The following is a 16,779-nucleotide window of genomic DNA, read 5'->3' as shown; positions in this document are numbered from 1 at the left end:
TAACAGTTTTTTTCTTGTTTTTATTGAGAGATAATGAGTAAAAACTGTAACTTTATTTGTAAATTCTTATTAAAATGATTGATTTCTCTTGGTCAATTTTGGAAGAAATCTGGTTTCAAGTGGGTTAATAAGGAGTTGCAGACATGGACGAATTTTTTTGTATGTGTATATTAGCCTCGAACATTTGTGTCTTTATTACAAGAGGAAGAGGAGGAGGAAGAGAAGGAGAAGGAAAAAGAGAAAGAGAAGTATAAGACAAAGAAGACTTGGTAGTTGTAGTCTTTTAGGTACAATTCTCTTGGGTTTTGGTTTGAAGTATAATTGTTTGGTTTGTCTTGTGGTTTTTGAAGTTTATGTATGAATCTAAATGTTTAGGACATTTAGGTACAACTGGTAGACGTATGTACAACTATGCTTCTAGGTTTATTTATGAATCTAAGATTTTTTGACAAAAAAAAATTACGAAAAATTATGAATGATTGTGTTTTGAAAAAAATAAAAATTTATTATGAAGTTTTGATCTAAAAACGAAGGAAAAAAAAATAAAGTATCTAAAATATCTACATATCTTAAAAAACTTGACAAATATATGATGTGGCGCTGATATTTTGAAAACATCAATTAAATAATTGCACAAATTTGTTCATAGTTGTATAGTTGTACTCGGTTGCACATTTATGCTCATACTTGTACAATATCGAGAATTTATTAAATCTAGTTGTTATCAACTCTAAATAAGATTTTTTTGGTGGAACCGATGATATTATCTCATCAAAATACCATTACAATGTATCAGTATATTTATATTTATCAAAATACAAGTATTTAAAAAATTAAAAAAATATAGTTCAAATATACAAAGTAACCATGAAAGTATAAGGTTGTTAGTGTATGAATGTTGAATTTTGTGATAAGAGTTTCATTATTCTAGAAAAGATGATTTTTTTTGGTCAAAAACTTGTAATGTAGTTTCATTACTATCGTGTATGCATCATTTAAGTTTTTCTTTTTTTATAAATTTGGTCTTAAATTTTCATATTTTATAAAATTCTAAAAACAAGACAAGGCAATAGACCTTAGTTGTAAGGGTTGTTCTTGGTTGTACCAGGACAGAACAACTTAATTTGTTCAGATACGACAAGAAAATTAATCATATTCATTATAAGCAAAGCTTATGACTGAAGTCTTTTTGATTATCACTTAAAATGGAAAAGAGAAAAAAAATAGTCTATAATTTTATATTTTCGTATTAGTCTATCAACATAGTCGTACACATTTGTTTCAATTGTCCTAAATTTATAATCCCCAAATTTTTCTAAAAAAACCTGTATTTAATCTGCGAATTCAACCAAGTATACTAGTTACCAACATCACATCTTACTATAAGAAAAAGTAAACAAATATTTTTAATGGTCTATGAAGAAGAACACAAAGAAGAGAAAAGATATGTAGATACGATTTTTTTGTGTTGATTTAATGATGAACTTAAATGGTGTATGGAGAAGAATTAAAGAAAATAAAAAAGTGAAAAACGTTTTTAGGGAGCAAATGGTAGGAAGAAGAAGAAGAAGAATGAGTTTATTAGGCATTTTAATAGATTTTGATGGTTATTGGGAAAGGAGAGAGAATGAATTTGATTAGTTGATTTTAGAGTTGGTTAGATATAAAATTTAAAAAAGAAATAAAGAATGATAAGATAAGGGTCCCATCATAAAGAGAGGGTAGAGTTGGTTTTCAGAAATATTGAGAAGAAGAGGGGGCAGTGAGAATAAGTAGAAGTTTTTCAAAAATTGATTCAATCAAAAGGGGCCGAGAAGATTAAAATCCCCGTCTCTTTAGGTTACAATCTCTATGACCTTCAAATTTTAACTCAACGAAACAAAACTGTTCAAACGATTGATTTCTTAAATTTGAGGATGATTTTATTAAATTGGTTTAGATGTGTTGGTTAAATATTGGTTTAGAGATTTTAGTTGGTTTAATTCAATTTTACAAAATTTGATGGGTTAATTGGGTAAACCATTAAAACTATTAACCCATTACAACCCAACTCATTTTACTCATCAAACCAATTGATTCATCAACTCATTTGACCCATCAACTCATTTGAGTTAAAAATCAACCCATTAGGGTTCATGGGTTGAGTTGAGTTGAGTTGACCCATGAATTTTGACCCATTTTGACACCCCTACTTGTGGGGCTTACTTTAATTTTTTTTTTTTTTTGTAAAATATTAACTTATAAGTTTTTAGAGAAAGTAACAAAAATATTTCCACCGATTATGAATTTAATCCTATTAACATCTCGTAAAAACTCTTAACTTTATTAATTGATTTGTAACCTTTGTACGAAAATTTGCATTTTCCTTTATGTTAATTGGTTTCTTGGTAACAATCAAGGCTCTCTCTGCACATTTGGCCACAACTATAATGATATGTGGCCTTCGTCTATGCGTCTATGTAACAGCCCAATTTCAAGCCTCCTCTGTCTGTTCACACGAGCGATCAGATCATCAGCCCTCTGGTTTAATGAATCCATCTCCAACGGACTAAGCTTACATATCTTGCCTTCTCCGAGCCTCGGTCGATCAATATTCTCTTCCAAAAATCGTTGATATCCCATTTCCACCCTCACATTTTCATTAGACCACAAACCATAAGAATGGCTTCTCAGTAATGCGCTAGCTGGAAGAGAAGATCTTGGTCTAGAAATCCTTGATTCTCCGATGAGGATGATCACGATAACATTTGTGAGAATGAATAAAACCTTAGGGTTTAAGATGTAATTAATAACTCTAGGGATGGTGAATAAGAAAAAACTATTAGAAAATTGAAGCCAAATTGGACTAAAAACTACAATAACGCAGAAAACAACTACGATAAATGACAAGGAGAGGCGGTCAAGAAAATTAAGAAATGGCTTCTTGTAGGTTCTTGGTCCGTTGTTACTTTGGGCCTCTTGCATGGCGATTACGGGATCCATTTATACTATAGGTAAATAAGGTTTGGTGAAAATAAAATGGGATATATCTTGATGTATAGTAGCAAAGGAAACTTAGGGTACTAAAGGATACGAAATGTGACTGGACATGGAGTGGCTAGACTATTTTTTGGAACAATATTTATAGTCCCTAGCTACTTGCATGCAGCACATGGTTTAAGGGTTCTTCATCGTTAAGATTAAACTAATCACATGCTTGAGCGTTTTATGTTATACTTAATTTAACTTTCTTAGTAACCATGTGGGCGTGCAAACACCTTTTGAATTATTAACTGTCTTTTTAACTCCTTTTAGTATTTTGTTGTCTTTCACCAAATCCATTTTCGAATGCTTAATTAAATTGGATGTAGAGGACCAATCCTTAGTTAAAGCATGTTGAGGACCATATCTTAAAATGATTTACTTTATTTCGTGCACACGTCGAAAGTAAAAGCGGTGTGCTTGTCTTTTGCTCCCAACTATCAAATGCGTAGAAATATATAAATACGGAAATACCAATGGAACCGAAAGCCTAAAGTATATATAAATATAAAAAGACATGACCGCACCTTCTATGAAATTTCATTCATGTTACGAGAGATTAGATCCGTGGTTATCATGTTATGAATTCAAGAGTCAACATGAGAGATGATAAAATCAATAGTTCTTGAGTTTGGGGCGAGTTTTAGTGAAGTAAGCACCCGATAACATCTCTAAATATGAACAGAGGTTGCCAGAATGAGACTAACTTTCTATTATTCTCATAGGCCTCGAGAGTCAAAAAGTAACCAAACATAATTTCCAAGCAAAAATATACTTACGGTTAGTGATAAAAGTTTCACGAATTTGCAAGCAGCTTCTACACAATCCTAAGCAACAAATTAATATAATAAAATAAACGATCCCGTGAAAAACATATATATGAATAAGGCGTGACATATATGTGATATCTAACATCATGCATGGATAATACGTCCTATTGTATTAATAAAAATAATTATATTAATACGAGAATCATCATTTAACTTCTTCAAAATTTCCAAACATTCGATTGTATAAGATATCATTGACATGATTTTACGGATTAATTCTTAATTAAATTTGGAGTTAAATTGGTAAAGTAAGATAAGATATATATTCAAAAACGAGTTTCTTAATATTTTCTCAAATTATTTTGTTTTATTACTTTTGTAGTTTTGTGAATAGGTACTCGCATGATCTATTAATTAATAATTTATTTTGGTTAAAGAATTTTGTAATTAATTAATATCTTAATATAAATAATTAAAGTTATAGCATGTATATAGGTGATATTTATATAGTATTATAAGTAATTTTTTAGTATTAGTTATAATATTTGTTTATCATTTGAGATTTTTTATGATACTTCTATTAAATATGTTTGTATTGGTGAGATCGATTAAGTATAAAAAAAAAATTACAAAATCAAAAATTAATATGTTAAAACATAAAATTATTAAAGAAATTTTGTTTATCTTTTTTTTATTAAAGCGAAAATACTGACCAACCGTATGTTGTCACGTCACCTGATCTAAGTATTAAAGATATCAGTCCGTTGATATAAATTAGGACCAAATTCATAGTTTGATCAATTAAAATATAATTTTTGGACTACTAATACCCAAAATAAATCATCACCCATGTGCATGGTTATTAGAGCGAGAAGCATTTTTGTGATTAATTACCGAGTAATAACACGAAGTACGACAATTAAAGAATAGTGTCGTTTGGAAACGACAATAACTTATAGGTGGAACGAAGATTTGATCTTATCTACCAAAGATGTTATGTGGATAAAGGAAAGAAGAAGAAGGGGTCGTCGACGTGCATTTTCCACATCTTGACACAACGTGTCGTCTCGGTTCCATGCAATGTTGCCACACTACCACTTGATCTTCGTGTCTTGTCTCTCTTCGTCTCATCACCGTTTTTGTCTAAAATCCAACTTAGTATTGGCGTTGTATTTATATATCGCTGATAAAAGAGAATGATCGATGAGAGCTAAATCATTTACGTTTTGATCGACAAAAATGGAGTTGATAAACGACTTTCTCAACCTAACTGCTCCTTTCTTCACCTTCTTTGGTCTCTGCTTCTTCTTGCCTCCTTTTTACTTCTTCAAGTTCTTGCAGTCTATTTTCTCGACAATTTTCTCTGAAAATCTTTACGGGAAAGTTGTTCTCATCACTGGTGCTTCCTCCGGTATAGGCGAGGTTTGGTCATAATGCCTTTATTTTAAAATTGTAGACTTAATAACCTAATTGGTCACTGGTACAATAGTACTAAGTTTCACACATTTAATCTTAAATGATTAATTTATATCATCATGACTTTCAGTGCTACAATTATCAGTGTATTTTCAGGGTAAAACATTAGGTTTTTTTCTAACAAATATATATATGAATAAGAAAATATAAATGATAAAACAAAAAAAAACAAAAAACATATAAACGATATTTTTGTGAAACGGATATATATTTTATATGGTAAAATGATTGATTTGAGTCTATTTGCGTATATGAAATATCAGCAATTGGCATATGAGTACGCATGTAGAGGTGCATGTTTAGCCCTGACCGCCCGAAGGAAGAACCGTCTAGAGGAAGTGGCAGAGATTGCTCGTGAACTCGGATCTCCCAATGTTGTTACCGTTCATGCTGATGTCTCCAAACCTGATGACTGTAGACGAATCGTTGATGACACCATCACCCATTTTGGCAGATGTAAGTCACGCCACGGGACGCTAATCACTATCACTCTATCAAAACCGACCGTTTTTTTGTTACCATTCACAAGTTTGGTCTACAAAACATTGAATTTCTTTGGTCTTGCAGTGGATCATCTTGTAAATAATGCTGGGATGACGCAGATTTCAATGTTTGAGAACATTGAAGATATAACGAGGACAAAAGCAGTTTTGGTAATTAAAATAATTAATTACCAACCCTTTAATTTTATTCGTTGTCCTGATCTTTAATGAATGATTTGTGATTAATTAGGATACTAACTTCTGGGGATCGGTTTATACCACTCGTGCTGCGCTTCCATACCTTAGACAAAGTAATGGTAAGATTGTGGCTATGTCGTCTTCCGCAGCGTGGCTAACCGCTCCAAGGATGAGTTTTTACAATGTAAGTATATATTCACTTCTTTTAATTACTTAGTAAAGTAAGCTCTTAGGGATTGATGAATATTATTATACATATAATATGTTAATTAGGCAAGCAAAGCAGCTTTGTTGAGCTTCTTTGAGACGATGAGAATTGAGCTTGGTGGCGATGTACACATTACAATCGTCACACCTGGTTATATCGAGTCGGAGCTCACACAAGGCAAGTACTTCTCTGGTGAAGGCGAGTTAATAGTCAACCAAGACATGAGAGATGTAAGTTAAATAAATCTTTAACTCCTTAACCAATATAATTAATATTGAGGTCATTGTTGAATTGTGTGTTCTTTTGCCCAAAATTAACTAGGTTCAAGTAGGACCATTTCCGGTAGCGTCAGCATCAGGATGTGCCAAGTCGATAGTGAACGGTGTGTGCCGGAAACAAAGATACGTGACAGAGCCATCATGGTTTAAGGTGACGTACCTTTGGAAAGTGCTATGTCCGGAGTTGATTGAGTGGGGTTGTCGGTTACTGTACATGACTGGAACTGGTATGTCCGAGGATACTGCACTCAACAAGAGGATCATGGACATTCCTGGTGTACGTAGTACTCTGTACCCGGAATCTATCAGAACTCCAGAAATCAAGTCGGATTAGAGAGGGGTCAATACATAATAAATGGATGAGATGTATCATGAGTATGTGCAATGAGTAATAATTATCAAAGAAATGGGTGAAAATGTAGGTTTGTTTTTGTTAATGGTACTTTTGACTATGTATATTAACTATGTGTCTTTAAGAATAAGTGAGTTGCCTAATACTAAACATGTGTGTATCGAAACAGAAGAGAATCCAACCATACTGAAATATTTTAAACTGAATTCGAACAAAAGTTATATTTGTCTAGTAGTTGAGATTGGTAAACAAAATTTTTGCGGTTTGCATGAGTGAGCAAAGTCAAATTTCCAATTAGTATGATATTGTCTCTTTTGATCTGGATTTTTTCCAACAAATTTATACTAGTTTGAGTTAAACTGAACATGTTAAAACTGTTATAAAAACACTTCGATGTGTAATTTGGATCAATGATTGATTATTGATTATTTTATTTTCTATTTAAAACACGACAAGAAAAAAGACAAAAAGAAAAAAAAAGGTTGAACATTTCCTAAAACCAAAAAAAAAAAAAACTGAACAGAACTAGAAAAACTAGATGGCCATCATGTTGTATTTCAGATTTTTATCTCTATTATGCAATTATTAAACAACACAACTGGTTAATTCCTTTTAGGCTTAGAGATCAGAAGCTCAGGGCATATAGCACTAAGCCAGAACAGGACACGAACCCACGACGGCTCTGCCACAAAGGTTTTGCCTCTGCAGATTCCGTTAACTACCGCTTTGGCGCATTCCGCTGCTGACTCGATGGTCACAACTTGCGACCAGTCTTGTTTCTGCAAAAGAGACTTCAGTCATAAAACTTGGACAGACTAAAATGAAAAATGATGATAGTAAAATACCTCAGCTAAAAGGTCCGGATTAGTATTTCCGTTTTCGATTAGACCAGGAAACACGATTGTCACACCAACTTCTGGATGAAGCTCGATCCTAAGAGTCTCGTAGAAGTTTATCATAGCTGCTTTGCTTGCCTGAAACAAATGTTACATTCATTATGTTAATATGTTACGCTTGGTTAATTTAGAGAACAAGAGAAAGAAAAAGAAGAAGAAGCATTTACAGCATATATGCTCATCCTTGGTACTCCAGACCATCCAGCAGGTGATGCAACCGCTATGATCTTTCCTTTTGTTTTCTTGAGATGCGGTATAGCGAAATGTGTCGCGTAAACCGGTCCCCAAAAGTTAGTGTTCTGCAAATTTTGCCAAGGTTCATATATTGTAAAAAAGACTTCACTATGTATTAAATCTAAAAATGTATACCACAATGGGAAGAACATCCGAAATTTCAGAATAGTCCTCGAAAAATTTGGCCTCCGCAATTCCAGCATTGTTCACCAAGTGATCCACTGATGTAAATTTTGTTATATTTTTTATGTTCTTTAAGCAAGTAGTAATATTAGTTATTCGAATAATAGTGACTAACTCACATCTTCCAAACCGAGAGATGGTTTCTTGAACAAAACGTTTACAGTCTTTGATGACTGAGACATCACCGCGTACCACAGCAACGTCTGGTGAACCAAGCTTCCTGCACCGGTCAGCCACCACCTGGAGACGATCCTCTCTCCGAGCTACTAGAGTCAAGTATGCTCCTCTACGAGCATACTCATACGCTAGGTGCTACACCATTAAATCAACTTCAAATTGCTTTTGTTTTTTACCAAATAACTAACCAATTTATAAAAAATAGACCAAGCTTTTCTAGGATTACAAACAAACTAACCTCGCCAATTCCTGAGGAAGATCCGGTGATGATGACGACTTTTCCGTTGACTTTCTCGGACTCTTTGCATCCCCTTATGAACTGGAGGAGCTTGAAGAATATTGAAAATGGCATGAACACTAAAAGAAACGAAACCGTGACAATAGGAAGAAGGATGTTAAAGATCTTGTTGTTTAAATCCATATCCTTGACTTTGTGATTCTGCTTCACCAGAGGCTAAGCTACAATTTATATACTCTTGAGCTTTCTTCTGTTCAGATGTCACTGTCATAGACTTTAGTATTTAAGATTAAGGATAAGAGAATCTCCAAATCATTATTTGGTATCTTTTGTGTTTGTCCTCATCCAACTTATGTTTTTATCAAATATTTTTCTCAACTTGTGGAGAAGTTTCCACTTTCATCTCTATTGGTTTGAAACCTCCCTCAACAACAAATAATGTCACTAAGCAATGAACCATAACAAAACTCACTATAGACTGTCAAATTTTGCTGTTTGTTATATTATAAAGATGCCACTCAAAGAGCCAGAAACCGAAATCGAAAATTTCCGGACAAAATAGAACACCTTCACATAGATAGGAGTGTGTAAATTGATGGATTAAAGTAAATAGTGGGTTACAGATTGTCTTTAGGAGCGAACCAAGTTAGTAGATACAAAAGACAAGGAGCCAAGTTCTAAGTACTCTAAAGTCTAATTTCCAATACAATCTTCAACAAGGAACTAATTACTAAGAGCAGCGTTTCACAGCACCTTTCATGTTTGGAAGTTAAAGCTTGTGGGATAGGTCCTCGATTACACCTTTCCCATCCTCTGCATCAAAGTAGAAGAAGTTCTTCAACGGCTCTCCTTTGCCTGATATAACTTTTATCACCTCCTGTACGTACAAATACAACTTTTTTGAGTCACATTACTCTGCTAAGTGCTTAATCTAGATAACTAACAAAGTCCTAGAGAAGCGAGATAGAGAACTGTACCTGTCCTAGAATCCCTCCAATGATGGCACAAGCCGGTGGGAATTCTGTGTTATTAGATACGAGTCTCTCCAAGAGGATATCTGGAATATGATTCTCGCTGACCGACTGTTGCAACATTCGGATTCAAAGTGAGTGACAAAGTTTGTTATTTGTCGTTATTATTGTAGAGCTTACAAATAAAGGTTAAAGAAACTTACATTTCCTTCACATAGTTCCTTTTTGAGTTTCAAAACTCTTGGGAGATCAGACAGCGAACATTCCCCAGGTTTACGTCCTTCAGTTTCCTCAAATAGTTCTATCACTGCAAGAATATCACAAAACCGGATTAGTTACGTAGGAAGAAACCAAGCTTTCAAAAGGTTAGCTGTTGTTGTTAGCCAGACCTCTCATTGCAAAGTAGAGCTTTGCTGTTCTCCTTGGCATCGGTTTCCACGGTACTGAAACTGCCTCCTGGAGAAATAAGACCAGTTAATAGATTGAATTTCTATTACTTTTCATGCGAAAGTATGTTCCAGGAAAGTAAGAAGTTAAGTTTGTTGTACCTCAAAACTTGGAAATGTTAGTTCACATTCCACTGTTTCATCAAGCTTTTTCTATGAAGCCAAAATTGACAATAGAGAAAGAAAGTTAACACATTATATGCCAAAAGAAAGGCATGTGATATACAACCGTCAAAAGAAAAAAACGAGATGAGTACCTTTGTGTACTTATAATTCTGAAGGTCGACAAATATTTCGCCACATGAGCCTCTACAATCAACTGTATAGAACGCTACATCTTTTGCTAGGTTCCTACACTTTTCATTAACTGCTTTCTGCATAACAAAGCACATTATTTCAAGTGATCAATCTACATGGCAACAAAAGACAAAAACAACTGGAACAACTAAAAGAAGGAGGTATCAACAGTACCTTAGTAGCACGAGAACTGTAGCCGATAACCACAACATCAAACTTCTCGAAAAAATCAACACCAAGTGTTGACAAATCACCTGAAATTGAAGACATAGACTCGATGTTACTAAAATCATTTGTTTCTACTAAAATTAGAGAGAAATGAAGAAAGGAGGAGTAACCTTTCTCTATTGAAACATGAACCATAGGGTTAAAATCCTTAAGTGAATCACAACAAATCTCAGCTACGGTTTTGCCTACATAAGCATTTTCATCAGGAAGAATCAAGAAGTTTGCGTTGAAGACTTCCGTTGTAACCAATCGATCATCCAACAGAGTCACACTACCTACTCCTGCCAACACAATGTTCTTACAAAACTGCAACACCAAATGGAGGAAACCAAGTAAGATGCCAACACTCACTCTACTGCAACATAGCTAATAGAGAGTCACAAAATAAAGTAAGAGGTACCTCAGCAACAGTGCCCTTAATTCCAGATACCAAAACATGAGATTTACTCAATCTGCAAGCAAAAACACAAAACAAAATTCAGAGAAGCCCTAATCAAAATTTCAACAGCTAAATTAGCTTAAAACCCAGAAAGAGATAAACTTTCACCGAGTATAGCCCAACAAGAAGAGTTTATTAGTACTCAAACGGAAAATCAATAACTTGTTGTTGCTTGAAGCCATAGAAGTTAGATTCAATGTGAAGTACCTTCTTTGAGCACCAGCTCCCCATACCCTAATTTGACGGTCATAAAGAGCAGTTTCCTGCTCGGTGAGCTCATCTCCGTCCATTCTCGTAGTGAAACCCTAGAACCGACCTCGAAGAGATGATCAAACCCGTCACGAATCTACTACAAGAGGTTTTCGGTGACTCACTCACTGAGTTTGAGATTTTTTGTTAACCGGAAAATTGCTTTCTTTTTATTTATTCAAATTACATGGTTTGTTTTGGTTTGGTCCGGTTCGTCAACTACAAATTTTTAAATTCAAAACAACTGTGCATTCAATAAATAACCAATTTGTTATTTTTTAGGACAATTTATGGGCCGAAACAAATGAAACATGGGCTTTGGACCCCAAATCTTTTAAATCCATCTGCAAAACTTTTAAAGACATGGAAGACTTTTATACGATTCTCCCTGATAATTGACAACTTGTGTGACCCGTAACTATGAAAGTCAAAGAAAATAACGCGTATCGGTGGAAAGAGAGAAGAAAAAAAACAGAAGAAGATGTTGTGTAATGCGAAGCACAACATTCACATGCTATGTTTTTTGCCGTAAACAACTAAGCATCCTATACCTCTTTCTTTAGTATCACTTTCCAATTTATTGTTTCATTTTCATCATCATCATAGTTATAAAAAAGAAAAAACCACATCTATTTTATATCACAATTTGAAAACTAATATATTTTGGATAAGGGTCAGTAAAAAGATACAAGATTTATGAGTAATTTGAAATTTTCAAAAGTATACTCTGTTCATTCATAAAAATCGGATGCTCAGAGTTCAGAATTGATGAATGGCAGAGAAAAATATAAACAAAGAAAAGTTGAAAAAGTAAGCAAAAGAACAATCAACAACAGCTGTCACTTTCCTCCATTCTTTTCTTCACTTTTTCTTACTCAAAGTTTTTAAAAAATGATATCAATAAAACCCTAAATCAGGAAAGTAAAGTTACAATTAAAGTAAGTAAATCATTTCTTAACTTAGTAATAGCTATTATCATCAATTTCTCTCTCTCTTTCCTCTTTCTCTTATTTGCATTATTGAAGTAGCAGCCACACTTGTTGTCTCCACTTTCTCTTGCTAAACTCCATCATCTTCTCTTTCTTTTTTTTCACTTGTCCCATTTTTTTATATTTTCATCTTTCTCTTTTGGAGTTTCTTCTTCTACTGACTCTACTGGTAGGTGTATGGATTTGGTAAGATTTCTCAACCTTCAAACAACAAACTTTTCTTATTCTATAGTTTTTTTTAATGTAATAACATGTTTATAATCTTACTTTAATCTTTCATTTTTATTGCATTTTTTTAATTCTTGCTTGGAATTGAGTAGACAGAAAAAAAGTTTTTTGTTTTTTTTTTTGTTTTCCTTTCTTCCCATTTTGTGGGATCTGTTCTAGTTTCTATGTTTCTGCACTTCTCATTTCGTTTTTTCAGTACAATTAGTTTGCCTTTTTTGGGATTTTTTTTTTGTTTTTTTTTCAATATCAAAATAGATCATTTTGTTAGAGCTTCAACTACAATTTCAGAGTACTCTTTATAATTGTGTTTTTGCTTTTTGCTTATGCTTTTTTATTTTCCTTCATATGTATTGAAGTTGAAGTTTAATTGAGTTAAAGATTCATGGGTTTTATGTTTACTAGTTGTTTTTGCTGTTTGTTCTTAAATTTAGAGTACCAATATCAAAAAGGACAAATCTTGATATTGCTTTGATTGCTGTTGTGTATGTATGTGTTTTTATAGTGAGAGAAGAAAAAAAAGCACAATCTTTGAATGGACTGGAATTTCAAACTTAGCTCTGGTTATTTATCTGGATTCGATCAAGAACCAGATTTATCACCAATGGATGGTTCGATCTCGTTTGGTGGGTCGTCACAGTCAAAAGCGGATTTTTCATTTGATCTAAAACTTGGAAGAAACATTGGAAACTCTTCCTCTGTTTTTGGTGATACAGAGCAAGTGATTAGTCTTAGTAAGTGGAAAGATAGTGCTTTAGCTAAACCAGAAGGTTCAAGAAGCTCGAGTTCAAAGAGAACAAGAGGGAATGGTGTTGGAACCAACCAGATGCCGATTTGTCTTGTTGATGGATGTGATTCTGATTTTAGTAATTGTAGAGAGTATCATAAGAGACATAAAGTTTGTGATGTTCATTCAAAAACTCCTGTGGTTACTATTAATGGTCATAAACAGAGGTTTTGTCAACAATGCAGCAGGTAAGATTGTGTGTTAATGGTTTAAGCTTCTTGTTGGGTTGGTGAAGATGTTAACATTTGTGTCTAATTAGGTTTCATGCTTTGGAGGAGTTTGATGAAGGGAAGAGAAGTTGTAGGAAACGTCTTGATGGACATAATCGAAGACGACGGAAGCCGCAGCCTGAACATATCGGTCGTCCTGCCAACTTCTTTACGGGTTTTCAAGGTTTCTGTTTTAAGAAAAGTTAGTTAGTTTCTTGAATCCAATAGACCGTTCCTTGTTGATGAAGAAGCATTGTTTTATGTTTTCAGGTAGCAAATTGCTAGAGTTTTCTGGTGGTTCACATGTGTTTCCAACTACATCTGTGTTGAACCCGAGCTGGGGAAATAGTCTTGTAAGCGTTGCTGTAGCCGCCAATGGTTCGAGTTATGGGCAGAGCCAGAGCTATGTTGTTGGTTCTTCTCCTGCAAAGACAGGGATAATGTTTCCAATCTCTTCTTCTCCAAACAGTACCAGAAGCATAGCAAAACAATTCCCTTTCTTGCAAGAAGAAGAAAGCTCGAGAACCGCATCGTTGTGTGAGAGAATGACGAGTTGCATCCATGACTCTGATTGTGCTCTCTCTCTTCTGTCATCCTCCTCGTCGTCAGTCCCTCATTTGCTTCAACCACCACTTTCTTTGTCCCAAGAAGCAGTTGAGACAGTTTTTTACGGGTCGGGATTGTTTGAGAATGCGAGTGCAGTCTCTGATGGATCGGTTATATCCGGTAACGAGGCTGTCCGTCTTCCGCAGACATTCCCGTTTCATTGGGAGTAGTAGAAGAAGAAGTAGGTAGATAGATAGAATCAGAAAGATCTATTTGTGTCTCTTCTCTTCTCCCTCATTTTTCAATGTTCTTTATCATCATCATTGTTCTTGTTAACACTACAAGAAATATGGACATTCTTAACACACCGAAAACGCTATAATAACGTTTACATAGCGGATTCATAAACGCTGTGTTTGCCGGAGCTATCTTAGAGTGGTCACATACAATAGCGTTTCTTGCTATGCTATTAAATGTTCACATATTATGGCGTAAAAGAAATGCTTTGATTTCCTTTGTTATTGCACAATTTTGATGTTATACTTTTGTAACTCTTTTTAAGGGCTATAAACTATTATTTTGTAGCTATATTTTATAGGCTATGATCTGATATGTTGTAGCTTTATTTTTTTGGCTATAAATCTATAAACAGCCTATAAGTTTGGGACATTTTGTTACACATTTGCAAGAAACCTCTTTTTGATCAAATTCAATATATATAAAATCTCCATACAAGTCTCAATCCAAGTCTTAACTAACATTACAATAACAAATGCCACAAGTAAAATGATATCACATCTTCTTTCTAACCTTGACTCGCTTCTCCAATTCTTCTCATAATCTTGTACAGTCTTCTTCTTCTCTCCAATCAAACTTCAAACTCGAATAGTGTAAAAATGAGTACTTGAGCAGATCTTACATGAAACTTAGAATTAACATCACTATCTCTTCTCTGAGCTTAAACACTTGATAAACCTCTTCCTAACCAAACTGCTAATCCAAACGCATCCTCAGCTGTAAGAAAACAAATAAACCGAAATCAAAATGTTAATGGCAATCATCCATTAATTTTGTCCTTTTTGTTACAAACGTTATTAGGTTCTGAAGTTACAAGACTTATAAAATCTGCAAAAATATCTAAGCAAAATTTAGTATTTTAACCATAAAAAGAAAACAAAGAACATGTGGAGCAAGTGAAAAACTCTCATATGTCAATGATTCTCGTGAATTACTAGAGTTAAGGATTACAGAATCAAAGAAAAGCCAAAGCACTTATTTAATAATTTAGAAAACGAAACAGAATATGGACTCTATAGACCAAATCATTGAGTTCTGTTCTAGATGCATTGAGCACTAAAACCCTCCTATGCAACTTTAATATGAGAGAAAAAAGACAACAAACTGTACCTGAAAAAACTGAAATATTGTAACAGTTACTTAAAATGCTAATAAATTACCTTGTTGAGATGAGCCATCTTGTAGGATTGGAGGTGCTGTGATTTGAGCTGCTGGTGTCAATGGCACGATATCTTCCTTGTTGAGTTCCATGTTTCCCTTATATCCCCTGGAACAAAGAAAAATTTCAAATCAGTTCTCTTGTCCTAGTATAAACAAACTATTACCAAATAAGAATGAGAAAACCTTACAACAACAATGAGAAAACCAGATTGAAAACCTCAAAACTATAGAAAAGACGTTTGTCATTCAAACTAATAACCTAATGAAAGTTACAAATACCACATTTGAATTCTAGAAAATCAAGCTTGTAAACGGAAACTTCATGGTTAAAGATAGATGGAGATTGAGAGGCATATATGATGAATTACCATGGCTGCAAATATCTCTTGGATATTATATTTAAAATAAACAGACAACACGAGCCTTGATACATAATTCCTGCAACATGTTCTTCTGCGTAATCTCGTCTGCCTATAACAAAACATACACAAGAAGCTCAACCAAATATACACAAAACGATTTTATAGATAAGTGTGTAAATTTGTCTACTTTTGAAACTTAACAACATCGATAGGATTGGCTATGACCGCAATACAAAAAAAAAAAGAAGTGTCGTTAGCAGACTAAGCGGTTTCTCCGGATCTCAAATCCTAATTTGGAATCGATTTCAATTTCGAATCTAATTTTCCCAAATAAACGAGAATGTAATAGGTTAGGCGTTGAATGAGATGTGAAGCAAAAACAATTAGGAGTAATGGAACCTCAGACTGGCGATTGCAACTTTAGGGAGAGACAAAATATGTAGATCTAGGGTTTTGAATAGACGGTATTACTGTGGAGGTCTCGATTTGGTTTTGTAGATATATGTAGGTTGAGTTCTGACCATGATGAAACCTTGGAGATGTCAGAACAAAAGCTTGGGTAAGAACATCTTTGGAGAGGACGATGAGAAGAAGGGGGATCCTCAAAGTTTGCGCTGGTCATCGACGAAGACAAGAGGAAATTCTGGATTTTTTATTTTGCTGTCTATTTGGAGATGGAGGAACGGAGGGATTTAGGTTTTTCTTTTGTGAGAGAATGAGACAAAATATTTTGTTCTTCATTGAAAAAAGAAAACACAAAGCCGTATCTTTAATAATTTGGTGGCTAAGTGTAATATTTTTGGGTAAATGTTGGTGCTTATAATAATTTTAGGTTTTTCAATTAAACTTTATTTGTCCGGTTAGTCATGTTAGCGTTTAGCATTTCGTAACTGCTATTATATAGTGTCTTTATCCAACATTTTATTTTTAATAGCAGTTACAAAAATTGAGCTATTAAAATGTGCTATCAATATCCATATTTCTTGTAGTGTAAATGTTGAATTGTGGGTTTTTATTGACATTTGATTAGTTGATGTGTAGGTTCTGTTGGTCTTGTAGT

General features: G+C 33.9%; 7 protein-coding genes across 15 annotated transcripts; 3 read left to right on the top strand and 4 right to left on the bottom strand.

Moving 5' to 3' along the window:
- Positions 1–2,304: 2,304 nt before the first annotated feature.
- On the bottom strand, positions 2,305–3,084 carry AT5G50610 (uncharacterized protein). The gene has a single exon (NM_124437.2). It carries the CDS (start codon positions 2,980–2,982, stop codon positions 2,425–2,427), a length of 558 nt encoding a protein of 185 aa, NP_568733.1. The 5' UTR covers positions 2,983–3,084; the 3' UTR covers positions 2,305–2,424.
- Positions 3,085–4,746: 1,662 nt separating this feature from the next.
- HSD1 (hydroxysteroid dehydrogenase 1) lies at positions 4,747–6,982 on the top strand. Its single transcript, NM_124448.5, has 6 exons — positions 4,747–5,213; positions 5,531–5,723; positions 5,835–5,920; positions 6,000–6,131; positions 6,221–6,385; positions 6,477–6,982. The coding sequence occupies exons 1-6, from the start codon at positions 5,031–5,033 to the stop codon at positions 6,765–6,767; spliced, it is 1,050 nt and encodes a 349-aa protein (NP_568742.1). The 5' UTR covers positions 4,747–5,030; the 3' UTR covers positions 6,768–6,982.
- A 211-nt stretch (positions 6,983–7,193) lies between these two features.
- On the bottom strand, positions 7,194–8,748 carry HSD4 (hydroxysteroid dehydrogenase 4). Of its 2 annotated transcripts, NM_124447.2 has the most exons (6): positions 8,514–8,748; positions 8,218–8,410; positions 8,051–8,136; positions 7,849–7,980; positions 7,631–7,759; positions 7,194–7,564 (listed from the first exon to the last, which is right to left on the bottom strand). In NM_124447.2, the coding sequence occupies exons 1-6, from the start codon at positions 8,694–8,696 to the stop codon at positions 7,388–7,390; spliced, it is 900 nt and encodes a 299-aa protein (NP_199871.1). In that variant the 5' UTR covers positions 8,697–8,748; the 3' UTR covers positions 7,194–7,387. The 2 variants fall into 2 exon arrangements, with proteins under 2 accessions (NP_199871.1, NP_001331862.1); NM_001344899.1 differs by having other exon boundaries at positions 7,194–7,759.
- Positions 8,749–8,922: 174 nt separating this feature from the next.
- On the bottom strand, positions 8,923–11,335 carry SAE1B (SUMO-activating enzyme 1B). 2 transcript variants are annotated; one of them, NM_124436.4, is made up of 10 exons: positions 11,102–11,335; positions 10,856–10,907; positions 10,566–10,761; positions 10,402–10,481; positions 10,188–10,304; positions 10,033–10,083; positions 9,874–9,940; positions 9,688–9,791; positions 9,491–9,595; positions 8,923–9,390 (listed from the first exon to the last, which is right to left on the bottom strand). In NM_124436.4, the coding sequence occupies exons 1-10, from the start codon at positions 11,182–11,184 to the stop codon at positions 9,283–9,285; spliced, it is 963 nt and encodes a 320-aa protein (NP_568732.2). In that variant the 5' UTR covers positions 11,185–11,335; the 3' UTR covers positions 8,923–9,282. The 2 variants fall into 2 exon arrangements, with proteins under 2 accessions (NP_568732.2, NP_851162.1); NM_180831.2 differs by having other exon boundaries at positions 9,088–9,390; positions 10,033–10,077.
- A 627-nt stretch (positions 11,336–11,962) lies between these two features.
- SPL13A (Squamosa promoter-binding protein-like (SBP domain) transcription factor family protein) lies at positions 11,963–14,601 on the top strand. Of its 2 annotated transcripts, NM_180830.4 has the most exons (4): positions 11,963–12,318; positions 12,863–13,332; positions 13,404–13,537; positions 13,624–14,601. In NM_180830.4, the coding sequence occupies exons 2-4, from the start codon at positions 12,893–12,895 to the stop codon at positions 14,127–14,129; spliced, it is 1,080 nt and encodes a 359-aa protein (NP_851161.1). In that variant the 5' UTR covers positions 11,963–12,318; positions 12,863–12,892; the 3' UTR covers positions 14,130–14,601. The 2 variants fall into 2 exon arrangements, with proteins under 2 accessions (NP_851161.1, NP_568731.1); NM_124435.3 differs by having other exon boundaries at positions 12,137–13,332.
- Positions 14,506–16,571, bottom strand: AT5G50565 (uncharacterized protein). Of its 6 annotated transcripts, none has more exons than NM_001344898.1 (4): positions 16,191–16,485; positions 15,726–15,828; positions 15,357–15,463; positions 14,506–14,913 (listed from the first exon to the last, which is right to left on the bottom strand). In NM_001344898.1, the coding sequence occupies exons 1-4, from the start codon at positions 16,339–16,341 to the stop codon at positions 14,858–14,860; spliced, it is 417 nt and encodes a 138-aa protein (NP_001330582.1). In that variant the 5' UTR covers positions 16,342–16,485; the 3' UTR covers positions 14,506–14,857. The 6 variants fall into 6 exon arrangements, with proteins under 6 accessions (NP_001330582.1, NP_001190505.1, NP_001330583.1 ...); NM_001203576.2 differs by having other exon boundaries at positions 16,241–16,472; NM_124444.5 differs by having other exon boundaries at positions 14,581–14,913; positions 16,119–16,571.
- AT5G50562 (uncharacterized protein) lies at positions 16,242–16,415 on the top strand (the record flags this gene model as incomplete). Its single annotated transcript, NM_001125937.1, has 1 exon — positions 16,242–16,415. The coding sequence occupies one exon, from the start codon at positions 16,242–16,244 to the stop codon at positions 16,413–16,415; it is 174 nt and encodes a 57-aa protein (NP_001119409.1).
- Positions 16,572–16,779: the final 208 nt, after the last annotated feature.

This window comes from Arabidopsis thaliana, chromosome 5 (assembly GCF_000001735.4).
Source record: "Arabidopsis thaliana chromosome 5, partial sequence".
Lineage (NCBI taxonomy): Eukaryota > Viridiplantae > Streptophyta > Magnoliopsida > Brassicales > Brassicaceae > Arabidopsis > Arabidopsis thaliana.
The sequence above is the reverse complement of the archived record's forward strand: the minus strand, read 5'-3'. Positions and strand labels throughout refer to the sequence as shown.

Excerpts from the sequence above, each read along its gene's own strand:
- AT5G50610 (NM_124437.2), bottom strand. The coding sequence starts at position 2,982 with ATGGATCCCGTAATCGCCATGCAAGAGGCCCAAAGTAACAACGGACCA.
- HSD1 (NM_124448.5), top strand. The coding sequence starts at position 5,031 with ATGGAGTTGATAAACGACTTTCTCAACCTAACTGCTCCTTTCTTCACC. Across the intron at positions 5,214-5,530 it reads CTTCCTCCGGTATAGGCGAG|CAATTGGCATATGAGTACGC; the intron begins GTTTGGTCATAA and ends ATGAAATATCAG. Across the intron at positions 6,132-6,220 it reads CAAGGATGAGTTTTTACAAT|GCAAGCAAAGCAGCTTTGTT; the intron begins GTAAGTATATAT and ends TATGTTAATTAG.
- HSD4 (NM_124447.2), bottom strand. The coding sequence starts at position 8,696 with ATGGATTTAAACAACAAGATCTTTAACATCCTTCTTCCTATTGTCACG. Across the intron at positions 8,137-8,217 it reads CATCTCTCGGTTTGGAAGAT|TGGATCACTTGGTGAACAAT; the intron begins GTGAGTTAGTCA and ends AATTTACATCAG. Across the intron at positions 7,565-7,630 it reads ATCCGGACCTTTTAGCTGAG|AAACAAGACTGGTCGCAAGT; the intron begins GTATTTTACTAT and ends TCTCTTTTGCAG.
- SAE1B (NM_124436.4), bottom strand. The coding sequence starts at position 11,184 with ATGGACGGAGATGAGCTCACCGAGCAGGAAACTGCTCTTTATGACCGT. Across the intron at positions 10,084-10,187 it reads AGAATTATAAGTACACAAAG|AAAAAGCTTGATGAAACAGT; the intron begins GTACTCATCTCG and ends TTGGCTTCATAG. Across the intron at positions 9,792-9,873 it reads GCTCTACTTTGCAATGAGAG|TGATAGAACTATTTGAGGAA; the intron begins GTCTGGCTAACA and ends ATATTCTTGCAG.
- SPL13A (NM_180830.4), top strand. The coding sequence starts at position 12,893 with ATGGACTGGAATTTCAAACTTAGCTCTGGTTATTTATCTGGATTCGAT. Across the intron at positions 13,333-13,403 it reads TTTTGTCAACAATGCAGCAG|GTTTCATGCTTTGGAGGAGT; the intron begins GTAAGATTGTGT and ends GTGTCTAATTAG. Across the intron at positions 13,538-13,623 it reads CTTCTTTACGGGTTTTCAAG|GTAGCAAATTGCTAGAGTTT; the intron begins GTTTCTGTTTTA and ends TTATGTTTTCAG.
- AT5G50565 (NM_001344898.1), bottom strand. The coding sequence starts at position 16,341 with ATGACCAGCGCAAACTTTGAGGATCCCCCTTCTTCTCATCGTCCTCTC. Across the intron at positions 15,464-15,725 it reads AAGAGATATTTGCAGCCATG|GGGATATAAGGGAAACATGG; the intron begins GTAATTCATCAT and ends TCTTTGTTCCAG. Across the intron at positions 14,914-15,356 it reads AGATGGCTCATCTCAACAAG|CTGAGGATGCGTTTGGATTA; the intron begins GTAATTTATTAG and ends GTTTTCTTACAG.